This window comes from Amblyomma mixtum, chromosome 3 (assembly GCF_055824585.1).
Source record: "Amblyomma mixtum isolate Tamu chromosome 3, ASM5582458v1, whole genome shotgun sequence".
In the NCBI taxonomy this organism is placed as follows: Eukaryota; Metazoa; Arthropoda; class Arachnida; order Ixodida; family Ixodidae; genus Amblyomma; species Amblyomma mixtum.
The window spans coordinates 52,440,798-52,465,605 of NC_143014.1; the positions used below are offsets into that span (position 1 = coordinate 52,440,798).

The following is a 24,808-nucleotide window of genomic DNA, read 5'->3' on the forward strand; positions in this document are numbered from 1 at the left end:
GTAGTTGGATTTCCCGAATGCGTATGCGTGTCACTTCCGTTGTCGTTGGATGAGTATATGAGTACTGAACAAGTTCGCTGGCAGAGCTCTGTTTTTTTAACTTCTTGCTATTTCAACTCTTCGTTTATTCACCACGTTAAACTAGATGGTCGTATTCATTATTAGAGCATGGGGCACACAGATATTTCACTGTTGCACCTAACTTGGCTCAGGCCTTTAAAAACAGCGGCACAACGCAGCTGGTTGGTAACAGCACCATATAGTTTGCCGTCATTTGGGGCTCGTCAGAGTATCTTGAAATTCCGCTCAATTAGTTCATAAAGATAAATAATGTAAAATCTGTAATCTTCACTTTATTGCGAAGCGCGCTTTTGTAAAGGTGCAGAAGACACCAAATTTCGAGGCTATGAAAAGCCTGTTATGGGCTTCCTTTGTATGTTAGGTCACACATGCACGGTTAAGTATTGGACGCAGCAAACGCACGATGTGTTTAGTTAAGCTCCAAAGGGTCCTTAAATGCTCTCTCTCGCGATCGAGACCCATCGCTACCGTGATAGTTAATGACGTACGACCTTGCAAACGATATCAGTGAATATTAGTGACGGCATAGCACAGTAACGTGGCGTACCATGAATGGCGAAGTGCGAAACCTGTCAGGCTCTCATCAGTCGGTGGGCTCATCGGCAGATATCGTCGCTTACGCATCACCATTGGTGTCCAGGGAAACCGTCAAGCCGATGAGACAACTCCCTAGCTGCACTTGATTGTACCTTATCTGTGCTTCAGACAAGCGAAACGAGCGAATGCGCTTCATGTGTTCACACTTCGACTGTAAGCAGCAATAAAACCTGCATTTCAGTCGACACCGGCCCCATATCGCGACGAGCAGGCCTAGCAAGACTGTGAGATTCGCATATGCGATGTTGCCGGTTGTGGAGAGCGAGTTCACATGTTTTAATCGGCTGCAAACAGCCATGGAGTATAGTTTCGATAACGGCTACCTAAAATCGATTGTTGCTGAAAAACAGCGAAAAGCACTCGATGGCTATTAGCTGGCTGGTCGGAAACAAACCCCGTCGTGGAGGGGCCCCAGGTAGCTGACCCCGAGTTAGGTTCTCTTGTCTCCGGCGGTCGGAGCCCGTTGCGTTTGGTGGGTGGTCGGGCATCCCGTGAGCGGGGCCGCACCATTGGGCGATCTCGATGCTTTCCCTGTTTTGGCCAGGCAGGCCAGAAATGGAGTCGAGATAAATGAAGAATCAGATCAAACGACTCGCTGTCCCCATTCCCGCCCTAATTCCCATGACCCATTTCCTGACAGCCATTCACCCCAACCATTTTGCCCATCCTTTCCGCTACTTACCAGGGGAGATCAGGGGAGTCTGCCCGGGCCCGCGCACCCGGCTGTGGGTCGCTACAGTAGCTTCCACCCCCACCTCCTTTTTTTTCCCTTTTTCCCCACCTGCGGGTGGTAAAATTATCATTGCCCATGGGCCTTTTTTCTATCTTCAAATTTGATTAAGCCTGCTATACGTATGTGGTGCAGGCAGGGGCTTATTATTTTTATTTCTTTTTAGGTTGCCCCAACCTAACACATATGTTGCTTACATCTCAGGACGTACATACAATATGAGCGAGAAGAGCAACTGCTAGGTGGCGTGACCTGGTCTGCCGAGCATTACTGGAGGCGTCCGGCAGCAGTCGTCCGCGTCTCTAGTGGATACACAGTTAGGCCATTTTAACTATATAAAATGGTGGCCGGAAATACTTGCGGTTAATGGCATTCTAAATCAAGTTTAGATAATAGTTTATGGGGTTCAACGTCCCAGAGCGACTCAGGCTACGAGGGACGGCGTAGTGAAGGACGCTGGAAATTTCAACCACCTGGGGATCTTTAACGCGCGCTGAATATCGCCTCCGTCGAAATTCGACCACCGCGGCCTGGAGCGACCCTCGTCTTTCGGGTCAGCAGCCGAGCGCTATAACCACTGAGCCACCGCGGCGGCTTAAAAATCAAGTATCTTTTACATCGAAGAAAGCAGATACAATGAACAAGAAACGCCGATCCTACACGGTGTCATCAACCCGGCTATGAATAGCTTTCCTGCATTCATCGGCGCTTCTTGCTGAGTTATATCGCACTGCGCGTGAACAAGTAAACGTACAACCGGTGCAAAAGAAAAGAGGATATTTAATTAACCTGCGAAGAACGCAGCGTTCATTTCGTGCCGAACGAACGCGCAATCGCAGCCTGTACTGCCGCGATAAAAATAAATGCGAACAGCAGGACGTCTACATGTTCCGCTTTTCGAATTTCTTTTCATCGCGCTTCTGTCTGTATGAAAAAAAAAACTACGCTAAAGTCGTGAGCAAGGTTTGTTGCTGGGTAAGTTGGTTAAAAGTCGTCCATGATTGCATCATAGACTACTCTACCGCCTTCTGGTTACCATCCAGGTGCCAGCGCAATGAAATGAAATTCGAAAAGCGCGGTATGAGAAGCCGCGCTGTTCGCATTTTTATTGCCCCTGTACGCTGCAGCTAAGCAAACAAAAGTAGCGGTGAGGCGCACACGTCATCGGCGCATCCCTGGGGGTATTACGCGCTCGCACGGTATATATGAACAATAGCGCAGTAATACTTCAAACATTCATTTAGCCATTTAGCCAGATCAGTCTCGAAGTGCTGCTGTGGGCGGGGCTTAAGAAGAGGGCGGCGGGTATTGGTCTGTACGGGCTGTGAGACATCGGGCCGCCGTAATGTGACAAGGGAATCGGCCAACTGTCGTGCTTTCTGCTACGGGCCGCCTACGGAGACGTCCGCTGAGCGTCGGTATCGGCGTAGTGTGACAAAGCTACATACGACGCATAAACCGCGCTGGAATACCTGGTCTGTACGCTCAGATGGTCCAAGATAGCCGCTTGGTTTGAGAACTCGATGCAATGCCTCACCCGCTTGTTCGCCGCGGTGACAGCGGTTATGGTGCCCGGCTACTGACCCGAAAGACGCGGGTTCGATCCCGGCTTCGGCGGTCGCATTTCGACTGAGGCGAAATGCTACAGGGCCGCGTTCTGGGTGATGTCAGTGCGCGTTAAAGAACCCCAGGTGGTCGAAATTTCTGGAGTCCTTCACTACGGCGTCTCTCACATCCTGAGTCGCTTTGGGACGTTAGACCCTATAAACCAAACCAAACCTCACCCGCTTGGATTTCCTCAGCTTACTGATAAACCGAATTTCGAAAGGGGCTTGCTATATGTAGAGCATGTGTACGTGAAAAGACGCAAGTGTGAGCGTCACAACTTTCGAGGCTCACGTGGTAAGGATTGATTCTCTTCCGTGGTTGTGGCGTCATATAGCACAACCCCGCGCTCAGAACCTGGAACCGAATTCGCTTAATGGTCAGACAATGCAATAATAAATTATTTACAGCTCATGTATGAATCCTGGAGAATGTATCATTAGTTCTGGAGCAATACGGAGCTCTTGAAACAATATATTTCTCTGGGCTAGTTGGTGGGACATTGTCTAACAAAAGGTAAAAATAGCGCTAATTTAATACAAACCACACAGAAAGACGGACAGGACAGGCGCTGACTGCAACTGTGTTTATTGAAGTCCACATGTGGCATATATACAGCCTGAAGATGACGAACCCATGCGCATTTCCGATATGTCAAAAATTAAAAAAAGAAACATCGAACAGACGAAAAAATCTTTATAAGTTAAAGAGGGCAGATGACTCTTTATCGCGTATATTTTAGCAATTTTTGTTCACTTGTTCGCACGGAGATAGAAGTGGTGCTGCCGCACATATCACCTCTCTCTGTGATAAAAAAAAAAGGCTTCTGTCAGTTCACGAGCTATTTTATCTTCACTTCTATAGATAGAATTTTGATATCTCCTAGTCGTTGTTCACAGTTTTTTTCTTTTTTATCAATACAAGAGCGGCAATGGGCGTGTATAGGTTTTCGAACGAATCTGATGCGTTTTCTAACGGTATTTCATGTTGACTAGCACTAAGGGGCAACACCGAAAAGAAGATTTCGGTGAAGCCAAACCAGTGGTGATACCGTACGTTCACAAAGTGTGCCACAATCTAATAGAGTTGCAAACAAGTACGGAGTTTCCATGGTATTTTCCGCCCCCTGCAAATAGGCCAAGGTGCGCCCGAAGGTTAGCAGCGGTGCCAATCCAACATCTGGCTGTGGAACGAAACACACAAAGCCCTTCGTGCGGTGTGCCACGGCTGTGGCCTACGATATCACCCTTCCATGTGGCAAGGTATACGTCGGTCAAACTGGACTCTGCGTCAACCAACGTGCTAGGGAACATGAAAGATCGTTAGAAAATGCCTCAGATTTGTTCGAAAACCTACTCGACCATAGCCGTTCCTGCATTTATAACAAAGAAAAAAAACCCCGCTGAACTACGACTTGGGGAGATCAGAGTTCTATCTTGAAGTAAAGATAGAATAGCTCGTGAACTGGCAGAAGCCTTTTTATCATAGAGAGAGGGGACATGTGCGTCAGCATCACTTCTATCTCACTTCCAAACCAATGTCCGCAAAAAAGTGTTCCCAAGAAGCGGCACCATGTGACGTCGCGAGCCGACGAGTCACATGATGCAGATGACGACGTCACAACATGATTTAATTAACGTTAATTAACATAAACAACCAACACACCTAATTACTGCTAATTAGGTAATGCCAATATTAATTAGTGCAATTGGTGAGGACATCATACCAGGTCACGTGGTAAGGATGTAATATGACGTTACACAAAGTCACGTGACAATGACGTAATGTGACGTCTTCGTCCCGTGACAACGTTGTAATGTGACGTCATACCAAGTTCCCCACCCACCCCCTAATCCATGAAGGTCTTGACTAGATCCCAGCGTTGGCATCAGTAGCTGACCTCAATGTGGTGGCAGCATTGCCGACTACATTCGCATCAAAATTTTGAGCAATCGTTCGTCGCACAGCGTTTCAGGTGGTGTCATAGCATTTCTCTTTGCACATAGCTTATATGTTTGAGTCAAGCTGGAGGCTAGCTTGCGACAGGGGTTCGGACCGATGACGTATGCACCATCAGTTGCTTGCGTTAAGACGCGGTTGAGGTGTCCACCGAGATGTGAGAGCTACTGCGCCCTTTCCTTTCCTCAAAACACATGCTTTCGCATTACTCCACGTAGGCAGACTTAACTGACCGTAGAATTTTTTTTTAGCTACATTCATTCTGCGTGGTAATTTTTTCCCGGCGTTTAAATAATTCCCGCGAGATATGAAAGAAAAATTGTGTCTTGGCTCATGCGCTATCATATTTAGCGTTCTCAATCATGCTTTCGACTAATGAAGGGTGCGCGCTGGCCATGCGCAAGAGAGAGGCTGCTACTCGCTTCGACGCGGTGCACTGCGTGCTCCACAGAGGTTTAAAAAACAAAGGAAACGGAGGCCACCTTGAAGTGCCCAACTTTCTCGCTTTCGCTTTGTTTTCGTGTTTTCTGTGTGATTACTTAAGAGAAGCTTCATCTGGACTGGCTTTCGGTGGCCTGCCTATCACTTAAATCGCACGCTTTTTCCTCTTGCAACGTATGACAACGGTCCAATAGCAAACTAAATTGGTGTTGAAATCTTTATTGTCTGAATAACATATGTTCAAGGTGTCTGGGTTACACATGCACAAAGTGCACAAGGGAAGGGGAAGCCTCAGGGTGCTTGCCAACGTTTCGACAAGAGGACAAGTCCTCTGGTTGAAACGTTGGCAAGCACGCTTTCCCCTCCCTTGTTCACTTTGTATATGTCAACATCAACAAACCATCTGCTTGTCCTCTCTTTACCGCAGTTTGATGTGGCCACACGTGGAGATAAAATGGCCGCGTAATCGGCAGCCCTTGCAATGACACAAGACAGAAAGCGACCAGTGAATAATTGGGTCAGTGTCATTGCATTTTATTTGAAGTTCATTTAATTTTGATTAATTCATGATGTATTGTGCCGGAAGAAACAGCATATACTTGCGTTTCCTGCAGGCACCTACAGCACACACCTCTGGAATAGGATGAGCATAGAAAGGCTATAAGCTCGATTTGCAAGTTCCTCAAAGATTCCCGGTACATATTGCATTAAATCTTCCCATCTTCTAACTCTATCCGCGTCCTTCGTTCGTACGGTGTTCAGAAGTTGATCGTCTTGCAGACAAGGACCTCGTACTCGCTGTGTCTATGCTCGTTGCCTGCGAAAGGTAGGAAGAGGCAGCGGTGGGACGGGTGGACCTTTCCGAGGGTGAGCGTGTTGTGGTGGCGAGCTCGGCCGATGTATAGCGGCTCGCCGGTAACGGTCACGCCACCTTGGATGGCCCCGCTCGGCACGGAGCCATTAGAAGCCCGAAGCCACTGCAGTGAAGCGCCGTTGGAGACAAGCACCTGAAACAGAAGTCCGACGCGCGCAGCGCGACGGCGATGCTTACATTAAGAGGAAACCATGAACGATTACATTAAAAGGAAACCATGAACGACTACAACATGATCGCATTTAATGAACAAAGTGCGAAAGAAATGTTTGCCTCGCAGGCACTGTAAAATTGAGTTTAACTTATTGCTTTCGAAACCAAAGCCTTAGACAACCTGGCTACGCGGCGCACGTACCTTTGTGCCGCACCCTCCGGGCCCGGAGGTTGCCTCTTCTGCAGCAGCCTTTGGAGGGAGTACCCTCCGTTGGGTACACCTTCAGGCATCCAGCCTTTAAAAAATATTTACTGAACAAGGCTGCAGCTTAAATAAAACATTCAGCGAAAGCCATCGTGTTCATTTCTCTCTTCACGACGGCACTCTCCATTTCCGCCTACGAGAATGAAACTATCGCGACCGCAGCCACCCTCCACGCCAGACTCTACGGAGGCTGAGGGAGCGGCCATCGTCCTTGGCGCTCATACACGCTGCACAAGATACCAACATCACTAAAATCTGCACTTACTCCCAAGCTGCGTGTCGTCACTATCAGCGAAGCATTATCACACCAACCGCGCGACACATTCTCACATTAGGACACACGCTTAACCAAGAAATAACCCTCACATTGGTTCCTGGGCATGCCTTTATCACCGGTAATCAGTGCGTTTATGCGCTGACTCATTTAACTATCCCTCCGGGCCCCGGAAGGTCGGACACCCAAATCCACGCCAGAAACCTTGCGGGCTCTACACACATACCACCAAATAAACACTCATTACAAAAACAGCCACTTCACCCTCCCGGCACCTCTCCTTACATTAGATTCGGAATACAGTGTGGTATGGCGGCAACTGCAGACAGACTGCTACATTTCACCTTAACCTCCTTCATCGCTACCACTCTGTCTTGACCCTTCCACTCTGCTCAACATGTGGACCTCATGCACTACCTGCGGGGATGCCCCAACCAAAGGCAGTTCCCCCATACCCAGCCCATCGCCCTCCTCACGGGAGGCCGCTCTGCGAGATGCTCAACCAGCTGCCCAAACATGTCTGGTGGAGCGAGCTCTCCGTGAGGCCCAGGTCCGTGGAATCTTGGACAAGTAGGAGACCATCCTTGAGGACCTTTTGTTCTGTTCTTATAATAAAGTTGCTCCTCCTCCTCCTCCTCCATTTCCACCCCTGTCTTCTTTCTCCTTCCTTCTTTCTTTATCCGCTTGGCTCTTGATTTTGGTTTCCTAGGTTTGGCTTGGCGTGACGCTAATCGGCTTTACCGTCAAGCCAAGGCAAGCCAAGCAAAGCCAAGGAAGAATGACACCTACAATGGACTTCAGTTGCACGACTCAGGGTGAGCCCCCACTAATGGTTCTCGCCGTATAAATAGACCTCTGATATACGAGCCCCGCGCCACCAAGGCCTCCAAGGCCCCCAAGCACCTCCAAAATACAATGTAGATGTTCTAGCACGTCGCCATTTCTCCGCGATCACAAGCCATCTAACTCTAGATCATTCATTACATAGTCACAAACTTGTAGCTTTAGTCCAGGATTTCTGTGACGCACAGAAAAATCTTACCGACCCTGCCATACTGCACAATCTATGTTGCAAGGGACACGTTCAGCACGCTGCTCCGTAGTCATGTACTGTCACGAATGAGCAGACCCAAGGCGGGTCGAGCTATGCAAGGAAAGCGCAGATGGCAACGGACAAAAATTTGCCAGAATTTATGGGGTACTAGTCCAAATGGGCAAAGCGCAGCCCACGAAAGCATTTCTGTATTCAAAATTACGAGGTGACTGAAAGATGCGGTGTATCCAGCGCCGGCTGGTCTCTTAACCATTGAAGGAGTTACGTTCACATTTGTGTTACAAAGCGAAGTCGTAGCTTTTTCTTCGAGTGTGCCACACGTAGCAACAGTTTCATTGTTTCAGGTACATTTACCATTTTTTTTAGTTTGGATTTATGGAGTTTAACGTCGCAAATCTACTCAAGATATATGGGGACGCCGTAGTGGAGGTGGTAGAGGGCTCCGCGGATAATATTGACCCCTAAAGTTCTTCAACGTGCACTGAAATCGCACAGTACACGGGCCTCTAGCATTTCGCCTCCATCCAGATGCAACCGCCGCGGCCGGGAACGAACCCGTGTCTTTCGGGTCAGCAGCCGAGCACCACAACCACTGAGCCACCGCGGCCGCTCATTGACGCACTAAAAACACTGTTCCACTGCAGCGTATCGCAAAGCTGCCTCCGCCTCTCCGCACTTTTTTCATCCGTAATGAGATAGCCATCGATATTCGTGCTTCTTGTATTTCCTGTTTGTGGCTGATTCCTGCGGCGCTGTTTTAGGCATGCTTCACAGCCGAAAGGGTCGTCTCGCGGAAGTAGCAGCGGGACCGACTTCTTAGCTTCGCGAGGGACAAGAGAAGCTAAAGGCGAAGAAGGAAGGAATGCGCACGCAGCCGAGTGACCATCTGTTGGCCGGTACCACGCCGTGAACCTCGATGAAGCTATACAGCTCGATGAAGCCGCTTATGGGCGGCTTCCTCCATTCCCAGCCGGCAGTTGAGAGCAATGCTCGGGAGGAGTCGGAAGTCCTTCCACACTAACTACAACGGCTTATCCTGATACCTATGTTCGACACAGCTCACCCATTAGCAGCAGTAACAAGTGTTTTCATAAAATTTCGTGCTTACTAAATTCGGTCTCACAGAAAGATTTATGGTTTATGATTTATGGGGGTTTAACGTCCCAAAGCGACTCAGGCTATGATGGACGCCGTAGAGAAAGGCTGCGGAAATTTCAACCACCTGTGGTTTCTTAATGTGCACTGACATCGCACAGTACACGGGCCTCTACCATTTCGCCGCCATCGAAATTCGACCGCCGCGGCCAAAGAAAGTTTTAATGGCTGAAGTGGTCAAAGAAAGATCGGCTTGCGCTAAACCACGTCGTTTGCTCCGTTGCGTGAGTGATATTCTGGCACATTTAGAAGTTGTAGTCCATATTTTCTTGTAGAAATGTATCCTAGGACTGGTGTTACATGAATGTTTGCACGCTAACAAGATACAAGAGCCGCCGAGTGTCACTGTGTGAGATTTGTTTTGCCAGCAGTAGAGAGAGAACATGAGAAAAGGAAGTTTGCCCGCCTAGTGGAACGCTTGCGGTACCATTACAGCATAATCTGTCACCATGTCTTTATTTTTATAAAGATTGTTTGCCCGGACAGAAGGGTTTATGCAAATACAAGCTGCTGTTCGTTAACGAAAGGATAGCGGAGCCCGCATGTCTAACAGGCACATTTCCATTTCAAGCACGAATATTGTTGTGCGTGACAGGCTCTGTAATTACAGGCTTTATCATAGCATGCATTTATGGTGAGATGGTGTTTTGTTATCCATACAAAGGGGAGTGGGTTGATATTATGATTTCCTTCGAATACCATTTGGTTCTGGTTGTTTTTGCACTTGTTTGCTACGTCAGACCCTCGCTGTCACAAGAATATGTCAGTCAGACAGGCCGATGACAACAATCGAATAAAATCGAAACAAATAATAGAGCGCGAGGCTCTGACAAAAACGGTGCGCGGAAAAAACAAGATCATTTTTCTAGCTTTCCACCTATACGCACGTGTAGAAATCTATAACCAAGTTTAAAGTAGCAAGTGGTTATCCAAATATGAGCCCGAAGAAAGGCACAGCTGTATCAGTTAAAACCCAAGCGACAGTGACTGGCAAACTATTTTAGCTTGTTTTCTGCGCAAGCAGGGCAGTCGCTGAGTCTTGCTTACCTGTAGTGCTAAATTCAGAAAACGGCACTCCTATTTTTTTTTCATACAACCGTTGTGCAAGAGTCATCATTTCCAATGTCAATGATTTTAAATTCTCTTCTAAGCGCGTGTCAAAGGTTTAGCGCTCCGCCTTCACGTCGGCCGTATTGAACCTCCAGGCAGAGATTTCTTTCTTGTCTCTCGTTTATTCCTTTACACCCTCAAAACGAAAGACAAGAAACGAAAGACTGTCTCCCACGAGGTTGCCACCATTGACAAACAAGTGCGAGTTTATTGTGAAATTTTTAAATCTTGATTTTACCTAGGCTGATCACAGAAGCAGTCCTCCGTAACGCCACCATAGTTGATTACTGAGGCGCCCATCTAAGCCGTGAGTATCGCCAATAACAGAAGCAATAGTGTATGGCTTCGGATTAATTTTGACGATCTGAGCACGTGCACTGACATCGCACAGCACTCGGGCATTTTCATATTTCTCCTTCATCGAAGTGCTGCTGTCGTTTCTGGTATCTGAACGGGCGAACCAGGGCTCAGCGGCCGAGCGCCACAGCCCCTACGGCACCCTGGTGGATGAAATAACAATGAGTTTCCTCCAAGATAAAGCATCGCAATTAGCATTCGCGCGAGGTTGTCTCACCAACAAAGTGGAACTACAGCAGCCTAGAGTCACATGCGCTGAGATTTTGGTAGAATTCCGACATGAATGACAGTCTGCTGACCTCATATTCGTCGTGGCCGTGCTCGCCTTCATTCCAGGACACGTAGCAGACGCCGTGGGAGGGGACCACTTTGCCCGGTAGCAGATCACCGCAGTGGCTGGCCCGCCCAACGTAAAGACTCTCGCCTCCCAGGTCCTTACCACCGCAGACCGCATTGCCTGGTACGTGGCCTCCGCCGCAGCGTTTCCAGTAGCATACTGGATGGGAATTAGGGCAAGCGTGAGGCTACCTCTGGGGCCGAACACGTCACTCAACAATGTTCTGCAAATAATTCTTTCTCACAGTGAGGATCTGAACACAACTAACATTTCAGAAGTAGGTCTTGCTGGGCGAGTTGGTCCATGGTTTTAAATTCGCAACAAATTACAACACACAAGTCAGGCAGGAGATACGAGGCTGACGGGACTGGCGCAAACTTTCAGCTGATTTTATTGCCTTGAAAGTAAAAACTTATTTAGGTGCTGATAGAAAATACACGCCCCGAAAAGAGGGATACAAGTGAAGCCAGTGCACATGCCATGAGAAACGCTGCAGAAATTTTCTTTCCAAATGATACCAAGAAACAGATGTATCTTTGACGCAGGTATCGCCGGTTCTTTTGATGTGGTACGCTTCCAGCAGGTCACGTGCTACTCTTCTCCCTATAACCTTCATATTTTCAGCTCGTTGTTCGCAACCTTTGCACGCAGTTCAGTGAGCGGGCAAGTTCGCTCCTTCTTTTACTGCGATAGCATTATTCCGCTCATCAGTCAGAAAATCATGTGTTCTGTTCAAGAGAAATGGACCCAGAACCCACGTGACCTCATGACGTCATCGGCAGTGCCTACATCGTGAGGAAAGAAGGAAAAATAAATTCCTTCCAAACTAAGTTTCCAACCCAGGACGGCGCGAACAGATCAGTTTCGCTGGCCGCGTCATTGGAGCACTACGTCGTCACCCCACGCGCTCAACTCCGAGTCTCTCGCGCTGGGTTTGGGTGTCGTCGTTTTCGCTCATTCGGGCGGCGCCAACAGATCAGGTTCACTGGCAAGAGTATTAAGCCATCACCACGGCCGAACACCTCGCGTGCATGTTTTCGCATTCACAACACGTAAGGAGTCCTGAGTGCCCTCCGTAATCTTTTTTTTCGATAGTGCATGCTCCCAAGTGTCACAGCGGTCGTGTACCAAATTTCGTTGAAGTGTGGACGAGCCTACATGCGTACATGCGACGTGTGAGTGTGCGAGTGAGTGTGTATATGCGTGAGCGTGCGGCACGCATTCACGCACTAACGGGCATTAACCCATTATCGCTATCCGAACAACTTCCACCCATCAACAACGGATCCGAACACCGGCACTGAAGTGAAAACCGAAGTGCTAGCGCATCTAATTTGCATTTGGCCTAAGTACGCAAATCGACCGTTAATTTTTTGTCATACTTCTTGGGCTTCATTTAAATGCCGGCAAAAAGGACAACGCAGAATATACGTTGGCACATAAAAACTGAATCCGCTGCTTCTTAACACCCTCTACAACTTAGCGAAACACATGTGACACCAAAGTTAAAATGAAAAATTTTGCATCATAAATCCTAGGAAACTAATTTATTAAGCGGACATATTAAAAAAATGCCCTTAGGAGCGCCACACGACGGGGAAGAATATACCTTGGGTTTCACCCAGCTCCGGTGCGCTGCTTTTTTTTAAATTCGTGGTTGAAGTCATATGACACCCACAAAAAATTAGGAGTCACTTTGGCGACTAAAGTGGTACAAGGCGAAAGCCTGAGAACAGCATTCTGCCACGAATGTGGTTGTGAATGATGATTAAAGTGCTGCCAGCGAATGACGCGTCCATTAGCTGTCTGCGTGTGTTACTGATGTGTGGTTAACATGTTAAGCTTCGCCTGTAAGAGTAGAACGCGACAGCGTCTTGCAACGCTGCCAGGGAGTCCACAGAACGCCATCGCCAATTCGGGTGTACGCCTTGCTGGACGGTAAATTTATTTTTTGAGGAAAGGAAATGTATCCCTCTCGCATATCTGGGTGGACACCTGCACCTCGCCGTAAGGGAAAGGGGGAAGATGGGAGTGAACGAAGACGCCGTATTAGCTAGACGCGCCTTTGTTCATTCCAAAACCATTCAGCTGGCATTACGGAGTGGCTAGCGTGCTCGTATAGCACTCCGGAGACCCTGGTTCGATTCCCTAACTCGACCAATTTCGTTCTCGGTTTTATTGATTTATGCGGTCTAACTAGAAAGGTTAATTAGGCTATTTCATATTTATATTATTGTATTTCTATCCATCGTGTTCTGTCATTCACCTGTCAAATGTTGGAACTGTCTAGGATGTTCGACACAGTGTATATGAAACGAGCAACGTCGAACTGAGTGGGGAAGTGCGTGGTGGTGGAGCGAACGCGGCTTCGTACTTATCTGTTTTTTCAGCAGCGCCTCCTTCCGCGGACGCTGTTGTCGCTGCGACGCGCGTCCTTCTTTTCTTTTCCTCTTTTTTCTGACCTCTTCATTTTCCTCTCTCTTAATTAGGCTAATTGATTAATTAAACAATTAACTAAACTCAGTCCCACTTACTTGGAGCATCACTATACGATCCCTTTGATTGGTTGCATGGTTACTAGCCAAAGTACAATTGGCCCCATTTGAAATTCGCGCACTGTGACGTCACGAGCATTTCGACCAATTGAAAAGCGTGACATTTTCTGTCGACAACTCCTGCTTACAACGATGAGGCATTAAAGGCTTCCGCCTTAATATTATTCAGCACATCTCGAAGCATCTTCGCCTTTCCACTGCGAAGCATATTCACCTCTCCACTGTGTCTCGGGAGACGCTATTTCCTGCTCTAATCGGGTGCAGCGGGTCCCGTGAGTGTGGTTAGTGCCGCGTCGGCTATGGCTGCAGTTAATTTCCTGTCTTTTACGTCCTCTTTATGATATCCCCATTGGTAGCTGTGCGCGTTAAAGTCCCCTACCACCACTGAAGGCGATGCGTTCGCTATTACTTCGCTTTGTGAAAGATTTCGTCGAACGTGGCTCTGCATTGTTGCGGTCTGCTATAGATGTTCAGAACGAACGCACTTTGCAGGACCGTTTGTTTGGCAGGAGCTGGATAAAAATGTACTCATTTCTTCTCTCAAATCCAAATCTATCGTTACAGCCGTGCATTCTTTAAGACTGAGCTCCATGTACGCGAAAAAGTAAGCGAAGCGACGAGGCGGCGCGGCAACGAAGGCTGGTGTTCGCTCTGTCGCCCACTGGCCTAACTCCACGCGCTGCGACAACGCGAAACAGACGCAAACGCGCAATAGAGACGACGATCAGTGTTGCTCCCATAATACACCGCATAGCTGTTTGCGCCTATAAAAAAAGTCACATTATTTGCAAGGATTAAAATTTGGGGCAGAAAAATGCGAAATAAAATGTGTTTACAGCTTTGTCATTGAATAAAGACTGTTTAACTGAACGCTTACGTAAACTTTTGGTACTTGGTTGTGGAGTTTTGGTTTTGGCGGTTTTCCCCGCGCCCATTTTCCCTTCTGAAACGTTGCGCGCCTTATAAGTTTTTTGCTGCAGGTCCCGAAGAACCCGCTCGCACTCCACGGCGTCGATGAGCCTCTCATTGAAGCCTTGGGCTTGGGCGTGTGCAATGGTAGTACAAGTGTAGTACCTACGGGCACTCGAAAAAGCTTGCCAACGCAAAATGCGGCACTTTCGAGAAAGAGCGCGAAATTACCGGCATTGACGTACGCTGCCGGAGTAGTTGCTGTTGGCTAATCGCGTAAGCAACTTCCGGGCGACGAGCGAAATTTTCTATCAGTGCAGATCCGAGCGACACGACAAGCGACACGGGCATTTCGCTTCGCGCGACGGCGTCGCTCGTCGCTTGCCACCGTCGCCTTCGCGTTCGCGTGAGTTTTCGCGTACATGGAGTTCAGCCTTTATGCACGAGGATGCAGGTGTACGGACTCGTTTGTTGGGTATACTGTACGACCTGAGTTTGGCTTCTGTACCTACGTCTTGTAAAGCTGAGCTCACCGCAAACTACCGCGCTGAGCGCCTAATCTACTCGCCACCCCACCCATCCCTCACTGCCGGAGCACAGTCAATCTGGCGTCGCCTGCAGACGCGAACGCTACCTATACACCAGCCCATCTCTCTAAATTTAAGCCGGTACCCCCCATATGCATTTTGTGCTCCCACCCCAAGGCCACCCTTACCCACATCCTCCTATCATGCCCGGCGTCTCCTACCCCCACCGGGCCGGTGTCTCTCCGAACCTGGGAGGGCTGGGAGACTTCACTACGGTCAGCGGATCTGGCCAGGCAGAAGATAGCCGTCAGCCGGGCCGAATACGTCATGGACCAACACCACGTGAACGTTTAGACCGTGAATCGTGTCGGGCGGAGACCCTGCGGGCCTCGAATTCTCTTGCTAAATAAAGTTTTCTCATCCATCCATCCTATTATTTTTGGCGTTCTGTCTAACGCCTAAATGTACCGTTTTAGGGTTTCTATTTTTTTCTTAAACCCCCTTGCAATTCAATTGTATTATTTGTAATTTCTCTTTGTACCGTTTAGCCATATTGAATAAGTACTATGTGGAACGTGTTTTTTAGGCGTCCCCTACTTGGTGTCCTCCTCTACTATGCCTTTACTGCTGTTTTTGCTGTAAATTTTAATCATTTTGCTCTGGGCCCTTCTGCCATTTCCGGCAATTTCCTGTCAATTTTGAATTCGTAGGACTGGAGCTTGTAGGTAAATGGTTCTACCGAAGCTTGAATAGTCTTTGTTACTTCCTCCTGAATGTATTCTTCTATGTTTACTTTAATTTCCGCAAATTGCTCTTCTATTTTCCGCTCGATCTTTTGTTCGAGATTTTGCTCTATCTGGGTAATTCACGCTTCGATATTTTGTTCTAGCTTTTGCGCGATTAGAGCCAACCGCCCTTCAAATTTCTGCTCCAGGCTCACTTCTAGTCCTTGTTTTCCTCTCCAACAATTTCTCTGACATCTTGTTCGGTTAGAAAACCAAAGTTGGCGTTCGCCCTGTTTTGCGCTCCCGCGGAGGAAAGGCTCAAATCTTCCTCTTACACCGAAGAAGAAGAGGAGGTGCTCATTGCGGGTGTACGGCAGTGGCTCATCATCGCGGTCAGTGCTTGCTTTAGCTTTTGCAATTCCTGTTTTAGTCTTAAATTTTCGATGGCACTGGCACTGGCAGCAGCAGCCGGCGTCCACTGGTTATTTCTGGCCATGGCTGCTGAGCGATTGCCTCCTCCGCCTCCTCTCGTTCCACCGGGTGGGGTGGTTTTGTTTGGTTGGTTGCTGCTGTTTGGTTTGAACTTGCGTCCTCCTCCATTAGCTCCGGCGGCAGCGTTGGAGTTGGGGTGTCTGTATTTCCCGGTGCACTCCTGGCTTCCCTTTAGTATTACCCGGTGCACAGATAACTTTAATCAATTCCTCTCACTGATCCAACGTTTCCAGCTCGTCATCTTTAACACCATAGAAAAACAGGATTCGGCCTTCGACTTCAATCTTCAAGGTCCACACATTCTTTGCAGGTCCTCAACTTCTTTTGCGATATGCTTGACTGCATTCCATTGTTCCTCTACTGCCTCATTAAGAGTTACAATCTGTGCTTCAGCTGTTGCCGATTTACTATTTATTTCGGTGAGCATAGCTTTGCACATTTCGCTTCGATGGCATCCAGCTTGTTCAGCATGATGCCGTGACCGGCCTGTACACTTCTCAGACAACAACGGAAAGCAACAATAGCAAAATCAAAAACAGTACAGGGTACCTCTGCTGAGTGAATGCTCTCGCGGTCGTTTACTAAAGTCAGAGGCTGCACATGCCGTTGTGAGCGCCCACGTGTCCTGGGCACTTCTTTCCCCGATAGTGCATAAATAGAATAAAACGAACGAATATATACCAGTTATGAAGGGACATTACAAGGAACCGATACATACAAACCTCGCCGCCCACACATCATGCATAAAAATGCCTCTCACTCTGTGTTTCTACTGCCCAGCATGCAACAACAGCCCTAACACCAAAGTTAAACTTACGTTCTTGGACGCCCATGTGGCTTCAGTCGTGCTGATGCGGCTCTTGTTCGCCGTCCGGTTTCTCGTGTGGAATGGGCCTTATAATAGCGCAGCCGAGCCCGTGGCAGACGAATAGTGTCCCCGTAGATAAAAGAAAGCGGAACTTACTGACATGTTGTCGGCGTCACAGTGCAAATCAACCGCCCTATCAGCGCCGAGGGCACCAGACTCTGATTAACCTTCAGTAGTGGAGATAAATGTCGTGACCACTTGAGGTGATTCAGAGGGCACCCGTACCTATTTCGAACATCCTCCTGCGCGCACTGGTAGATTGTAAAAAATGTCATCGTTATCGGTTCCTTGTTCACTTCCTGATTAGTCTGCAGGTGGCATGACCCCATCTTGCAACTTCTAAAACTACTGCTGTTCTCGTGTCCCTTCAACATTTATCTATGTCTTTTTAGCGAGTTTACGTCTCTGAACCAGCCTATTCTTGATTTTCTGGCGTCCTGGCTTTCGCCTGGGAACGAATCTTTTGCCAATCTCTTCATATTCATTAGAATCCCTGAGCAAAAAACTCCGGAAAAACGAAGAAACATTGAAAAAACACACGTAACAGACCGATCTATTAGTTTCGAACCTACAGGGAGGCTGGCGTGTTGGCTGAATCACGTGGTGTCTGAAGCCATGTCCTACTGGGTGGCTGAATTTGGCTGATCCCGATTCCCTCACGTGCAGGGTCTGGCCCATTTTTTTATTTTAAATGAAATTTGCGCGCAAGATTTCGCGGAGTTATCGGCGACCAATAAAGGCTAAATTAATGTGCAGAATAAGCACTCAGATGTCAGCTGGCGTATGTGTCATACTTTTCACCCTGGTCCGTTTCAGCCCTCTTTTGTTACAATGATAAAATTGCAGTGTCGTTTTTTTTTTCGGGGGGGGGGGGGGGGCGGTGAGGTTAGCACCATTCATTTTTCATCTCATTTATGATAGGGCACTAATTTTCTCTCTAATAAATGCATTTTTTTCCTTGAATGATATTTGTGCGTAGAATAATCATTCACTCCTTTTAAATTTACTGTTTGAAACGTCATTGAAATCTTGTTCAACTACTGTTGTGCGGCTGAAATACGGAAATGTTGAAATTGCCGTTGAGAGGAAGCAAGTTTTATAACTTGCATTGCAGTGATAACTACCACATGTGTTTTATTTCTAACAATCTAAGAACTTACACATTAAAGCGTGAATGCTGCCTAATGTTTTTGTGAAAGACAACTTCATACAGACCACATTTAGCTGAAAAACATATGCAGTGATTTTGCCTTCTTGACACATTCTCGTATTTCTCATATTTTCTATGCGTTCATTTGGTGCAGGCATTTTCTTGCAATAAAAATGTTAGAGTCCTTTTTTCATGTGTATCTTGCAGCACAATGTAATAACATTATTAATTTCTCATTGATTAACCCCACAAATTAAAAAAAAATATCCTATGCTTTCCGCGGTTTTTCTGGCTGTTGGTTTCCTTAATTAGGAACGACCAAGAAGAGTGTTTTTACTTCAAGAGAACATGTTTCTCAGCAAAAATGTGGGTTACGTCAAATTATTTGCCACAGAAACATCAGGCAGCACTCGCGCTTTTATGTTTAAGTTTTTGGATTTGTAGAAATAAAATGCATATAGTGGACATCGCTGCAATGCGAGTAATAAAACTGATTTCAATACAAGGGAAATTCCGCCACATTTAAATATTTTAACAGCAAAACAGTATAGGTGAGCAACATTTCGATGCTAGTTGAATGTAAAACGCCAAATTCTCAAAGAAGTGTCAATGATTAAACAAGAAAATATCAACTCAACAAGAAAAAAGGAAGTTTCAGTGATCGAGCAGAATCCAATTTTCTGGAAGTCTCAAAGCGGCCCCCATGTTTCCACAATGGCATTGCAACAGAATTTCAGCACAATTTCTCAACACTGACCAACCACACTTCATTGACCTTTGAACAATTTTTTTTTGTCAGGGCATGAAAAGTTCATGAGGGCGTCCCATAAAAAAAAAAAACACTATAAGCTGCGGCGCACGTGGGTTACAGCTCTAGCCGATAAAGTGCGTCTCAAACATAACAGCCTCATGATTAGAACACATCGTCATCATCAACCTCATGTTTCTTTCTGGCACGTTTTCAAGTAGATTAAGGATAGCAAGGAGGAGGAGGAGAAGGTAGAAGAGGAGAGGCAGGGACATTAACCGAAAGAATAATCGGTTTGCTACCCTACACGGGGGGGAAGGGGGTGAGGGCATTTAAAGGTGGAGATAAAAGTAACATGAACTCATCGATCAATATCGATACTGCTCATCTTCTCCAAGAGCGAAGAAAAACAAATCAATGAAAGCAAACAGATATTGACAAGAAGTACAAAATAACAATAAGTTCCCAATTCGATTTAATGAAAGGCAAATCAACCGAGGCGGCCGTTTTGATTTGAAGGCTACGCCTAGTAATTAGTGCGGTTCTGGAGCCATGGTACCATACGGCGAGTAGCACGCCACAAGTAAGGGATAAAACAGCGGTTTATTCCAGTTCAGCAAAAAAAAACGCAAAAAAAAGGTGCGGCACCATAACGGAAGCAAAGAAAACAGGAACCTGGTGCACGCAAATCCATCCTACGACTAGGGTTATGTAGCTTCTGTTCCAGCAAACAATTACAGGGCTGCTGGAGGCGCAGCCACTCACACCGAGTAGCGCCTCCGGGTCCGTGTCCATGCTAACTCCTCCACGCACGGTGTGGGAGAGTCTCGGCGACTGACCGGGGCCTCCGCGACCACGATGTTCAAGGAGAGCGGCTGAGCGCGTCGCAGCAGCGCGGGAGGCGAGCACTCCCCTGGCCCGCTTGCTTCCACGCTAATCTACTACTGCCGCCATTACGTGCGCACTGATAGCACTCGACGAAGAGCCTGCCGGATATGTTGCATTAAAGTTACATCTGGGTGACAAGAAGGCGAAGAAAAAGACGCGGGTGGGTACGTGCGCAGAGTTGAAATTGTTCGTGAGTATCGTTAAAAAAAAATAATAATCCTAGATTGGATTCAAAAATTGCTTTGCACTCAACGCCGTTGCCTTTCCGAAAGCGTTCGATTGTCGTAACCAGAGTACTTCGCTCAAAAAGTTGCGAGACTAGCTTCCGCGGTAATTTTCTGCAACCTATCAAAATATACGTCAAGCACCACCAATAACGCTAGTAATTCACTACTTCTTTTTTCATATAAAATGCATTCATTCAGGTGAACCGCAGAGAAACATACTCGGTCCTCTATTGTCCAATCTCTACATCAGCGGCATTGTTCACATCGATGACGGCCCTAAATCAAGAATTGATGCAGATAACGCGAGTATATTGTGCACATTGCCGACAGTCACAAAGCTAACAACTTGTGCTAACAGAGTGCTGGATAAATTATATGTATGGAGAAAAACCACATCACAAAAAAACGCAATATGAAGATAAAATAAATTTTATTGCGGCCAGAAAACTATCCTGAATTGGCCTGTATCTCGGACCCGTTAGTGTTTATATATAGCTCATTCAATCAGATATCTGTGTGTCAAAGAACAATTTGTGGGCGGTGATATGTGTGTGTCAGAGAACACGTTGTGGGCGGTGACTCGTAAATCGTCTTTTAAGTCAGCTGTGCGGTCTTCTTGGCATGCCCGAGGTGCGCTTCCTTTTGTCTTTTGGAATTGAGAAATTAGTATATAACTCCCTTTCTTTATCAAAACTCATGTACTGAAGAGTGCTCTCGAGAAGCATTGTTTTACTAATGTCTCAAATTTTCATAAAGTACAAAGAAAGGCTGTCAACGCACACCCTAGTAATCTTCTTTTGATAGTCACATGGGTTCTTTTCAGTTACCTATGTTTGGAGCCTTATGTTGGCAACCATGGCGGTGCGACAACATGGCGGTCGTGTTGCGACGCGGCCAACTATGAACAATAAGGTCCCAGTGCCTTTAATAAACCCCCGTCTTACATTTGGTGGAGTCGCCGGGTAACGATATCGGCTCTGGAGCTCCGTAACCGCACTCTTCCAACACCTGCTATGCCTGTGGACACCCAAAATCAAGCCGTGCAAGCAGGCCCACCGACTGTCATCTGTGCCGGCTCCCTTCGCCAGCGGGACCCGGCTGTCTTCAGCGGAACAGATGAGCAGGACGTGGAAGATTGGATCGCGTCTTACGAACGTGTGAGTCTCTATAACAAATGGGACGACGAGACTAAGCTAAACAATGACATTTTTTATCTTACCGGTGTCGCCAATTTATGGTACCGCAACCATGAAGGGGACGTTGGAACTTGGTCGGCCTTCAAGACGAAGTTTCCCGAAGTGTTTGGTCGCCCAGCCGTCAGACAACTCCGCGCCGAACAGCGCTTGCGTGAACGGTCGCAGCAGGTCGGCGAAAGCTTCACTAGCTACATAGAAGATGTAATCGCCCTCTGCAACCTAGTGAACGTCAGCATGCCGGAAGCTGACAAGATAAAGCAGATCCTGAAAGGTATTGATGATGACGCCTTTCAAATGCTGCTAGCGCGGGACTTGCGCACCGTTTCAGAAGTCATCACGCTGTGCCAGAGCTTCGAGGAGCTGCGGAAGCAAAGGGTCCTGACTCGTCAGCATACAGCTCATGTAGAGTAACTTGCTGGACTGACACCCGCAGCTGATAACTCCTCTCTGCTGCAGCAAGTCAAAGACTTTGTGCGTGAGGAGGTGGCCTGTCAGCTTTCTCTTTTGCCTAGCCCTCAGGGGTCGCCACCATATTTGGCCCCGGCTCTCCAACATGCTATTCGCGAGCATATTGCTGAGGCGCTTCCGTCCGCCCATTCACCATCACATGTCGCTGCTCCACTGACGTACGCTGACGCCGCTCCCAGACCTGTCGCCACGCCTCTGAGTTATGCCAACGTCGCCCCAAGACCTGCCGCCCGTCCACTGACTTACGCCGAGGTCGTTGCTCAAACTCAGCCGCCTACGTACCCTACAGTGTCAGTGCCCGTACCAGCGCCGGCACCTTATATGCGACCCTCTCCACGAGGCCGAGATCCCTAGCGCACGACGGATAACCGGCCTATTTGCTACACCTGCGGATTGCCTGGGCACGTAGCCCGCTATTGTCGTCGCCGTCTCCCAGTCACGACACCGCCGGCCGGGTACTGGCCTCCAGCGCATCAGTACTCTGTGTCTGCTGAGCCCCGTCCGTCGATTCGTCCGTTCTCCCACCGACCGCTCACCACTTGCCGATCGCCGTTCCCCTTCGCCGCGACGCCGCTCCATCTCTTCGATGCGTCGTCGACCTAATAATTCTCAAGAGGAAAACTAGATGCCGCAGTTTCTGAGGCAGGAACTGCGTCCCCGTCGAACTACCAAAGACCTCAGCTGTCACCTGCGAACCTTATTGACGTTTCGATCGAGGGAATTTCTGTCATGGCCCTTGTCGACACTGGCGCCGCAATTTCAGTAATAGACGCACAACTTTGTCGCCGCTTGAAGAAAGTTAAGACGCCAATTGCCGGTCTCTCGCTGCGCACGGCCAGCGCTCAGTACATCAAGCCGTCAGCAGCTTGCACAGCACGAGTTTTGATTCAGGACGTCCTATATACAATCGAGTTCGTCGTCCTGCCGTTTTGTTCCCACGATGTTATTTTGGGCTGTTTTTATTTTATTTTTCTTTTGTTTTCCCTTATTATTTATTTATGGAATTTATTTTTAAACTTTTCATGTTTTTTTTCATTTCATTTTTTCGGTTCCTTTTCTTTGTTTTATTGTTTTTTAATTTGTTTCTCATTTTTATTTTTCCCTTTCATTTTATTTATGAAACCCATGCATTCACTAGATGCGTCTTTATTCATGCTCAAACCTTGAGCATTCGTGGCGGAGTGGCAGCGTCTCCGCTTCTAATGCCATAGGCCCTGGTTCGATCCCCAGCCTCGACGCAGTTCCTTTTTAAGTAGTGACGCGGCGGCGGCGACGGCTGCGGCCACCTGCGCCGCGCGTGACGTCACTCGGTTTCGCGCATGCGCAGAACTCGCCATTCCGTTTCACAGCATAGGCGAAGCTCGGCTCCGACCCTCGTAGCGAAGCTTTTCGCTTCAAAATGGTTGACATGTGCAACGCAAGTTGCAGAGATTGCTTCGGCGGCACGCACAGCCGTATCTTTTCGCCTACATCGTATCGCCTCGATGTCGGCAGCACGTATACGTACTACACTCGGATCTTGTCTTCTCACTCAATTGGCTCTAGCCTCGACTGTATATATACTGCTACTGGATATTGCCAGCCACAGAGCATCTGCTCGTGATCTTGTACCCGAATCAAAGCCCATCTCATAGCTGGGTATGGTATATACCCTGATATATATGCGTCTGGGGCACTTAGTGTCACCAACTTAGAATAATATTACTGAAGCGTTTCATTCTTTTCAACGTGACACGTCGAGTGAGCGATGCGCCGGACCAACGCCCTGCATTGAAGAGCATGAAGTCGCGCTCACCAGCGGCGATACAAGAGCAGCGCCTTCCCCTCAATAAACCTAAGGGCTCGCACTTGAAGGCGCCGGAAGCCTACCAATGGGCACAGTTTTCCGTCCTCTCCTCATTCTTCCTTTCTCCACCGCGTGCCTTCGTTTTCACCTCCTTATTTCTGAAGACGGCGGACAGCCCGATCTCAAAAAGTGAGGTGTTGATGTGTTTGGAAAAGATGGATCTTTGTAAGGTTGACGCATACTTGGGCGACTGCAGCACATAAGTTCAAGCTTTCTCTTGCCCTGGTGTTGGGCATCTGCAGAGTGAAATGCTCGGAAATGGGTATTTGACGATATAAGAAGAAAAAGAACTTAGTTGCTCTTTCATAGTGGCTCTTTCACCATGAAAATTCATCGTCATAAACTTTGACCTTTCGCCTGTGCCTTGTTAGGGTAGTTGTTATTACAGTTAGTTGTTCAGCCAAAGCGAGCCCAAAGCACGCGCAGCAATGGCACTGCCGCCGCTGCACAGAATGTTCGTCTTCGTCTTTACAATATTTTGTGTTGTCAGTCCCAAATTCTACCATCCGGGCATCCAGCATGCTGGAAACATGCTTAAAATCTGTTTGTGATCTCTTGTATGCTGTGGTGCGGAGAGAAGCAATCTTCCCAAGAATGCGGTTGATGTGAGTGAGGACTGATATGGCACGTGGATGGGAAAATGGACAAGGAGCAAAGGCGGGACATAAAGATGTAAGGCGCATTAGTTGTTGCCACTAAAAGATCTGGGACTTTCGAGCAGCGGGGGGACTCTATATGCCCTACGTAAGGGGAACCATGCGCTACGTTTCTGCGCATTAAATGTGATGAAACTTTGATAATCCGGATGCAAGTGTGGTATGCTTAGACCTCAGTGATATAGCATAGTTCGCGCCCTGCAGAGTAATATGCTCCAGGCGTTTCTGTGCTATCCCTGCGCGCCGGAATGGCAGAGGAATGCTCGTTTGGACACAGCGAGGACTAGCATACCTTAGCGCGGTTGAACGCGCACATATGGAAGGTGCAGAGAACAAAGCATTAGGAGCACAGGGCGAGCAGCTAAGAACTATACCGCCATAACTACTTGAAGCGCCGATGTTCAGTGACTGAATTCCTTGGCGAAATTCAGTGTCTGTGGCGTGACCCTTTTTCGTTTATTTTTTTTTTCATTTCCATAGTGGCTGGACATTCTCTAGAGCGCATTTAATACTTGCTGCGGCCTCTGACATCCCAGTTTGTGCAACTGAAGGCCATAGAGG

At 47.8% G+C, this 24,808-nt stretch overlaps 1 protein-coding gene across 1 annotated transcript; it reads right to left on the reverse strand.

Annotated features, from left to right (window-relative positions):
* Nucleotides 1-6,044: 6,044 nt before the first annotated feature.
* LOC149350197 (pfs47 receptor-like) lies at nucleotides 6,045-17,103 on the reverse strand. The gene is made up of 3 exons (XM_089579168.1): nucleotides 17,018-17,103; nucleotides 10,955-11,151; nucleotides 6,045-6,420 (listed from the first exon to the last, which is right to left on the reverse strand). Exons 1-3 carry the CDS (start codon nucleotides 17,031-17,033, stop codon nucleotides 6,172-6,174), a joined length of 462 nt encoding a protein of 153 aa, XP_089435294.1. The 5' UTR covers nucleotides 17,034-17,103; the 3' UTR covers nucleotides 6,045-6,171.
* Between the last annotated feature and the right edge of the window lie 7,705 nt (nucleotides 17,104-24,808).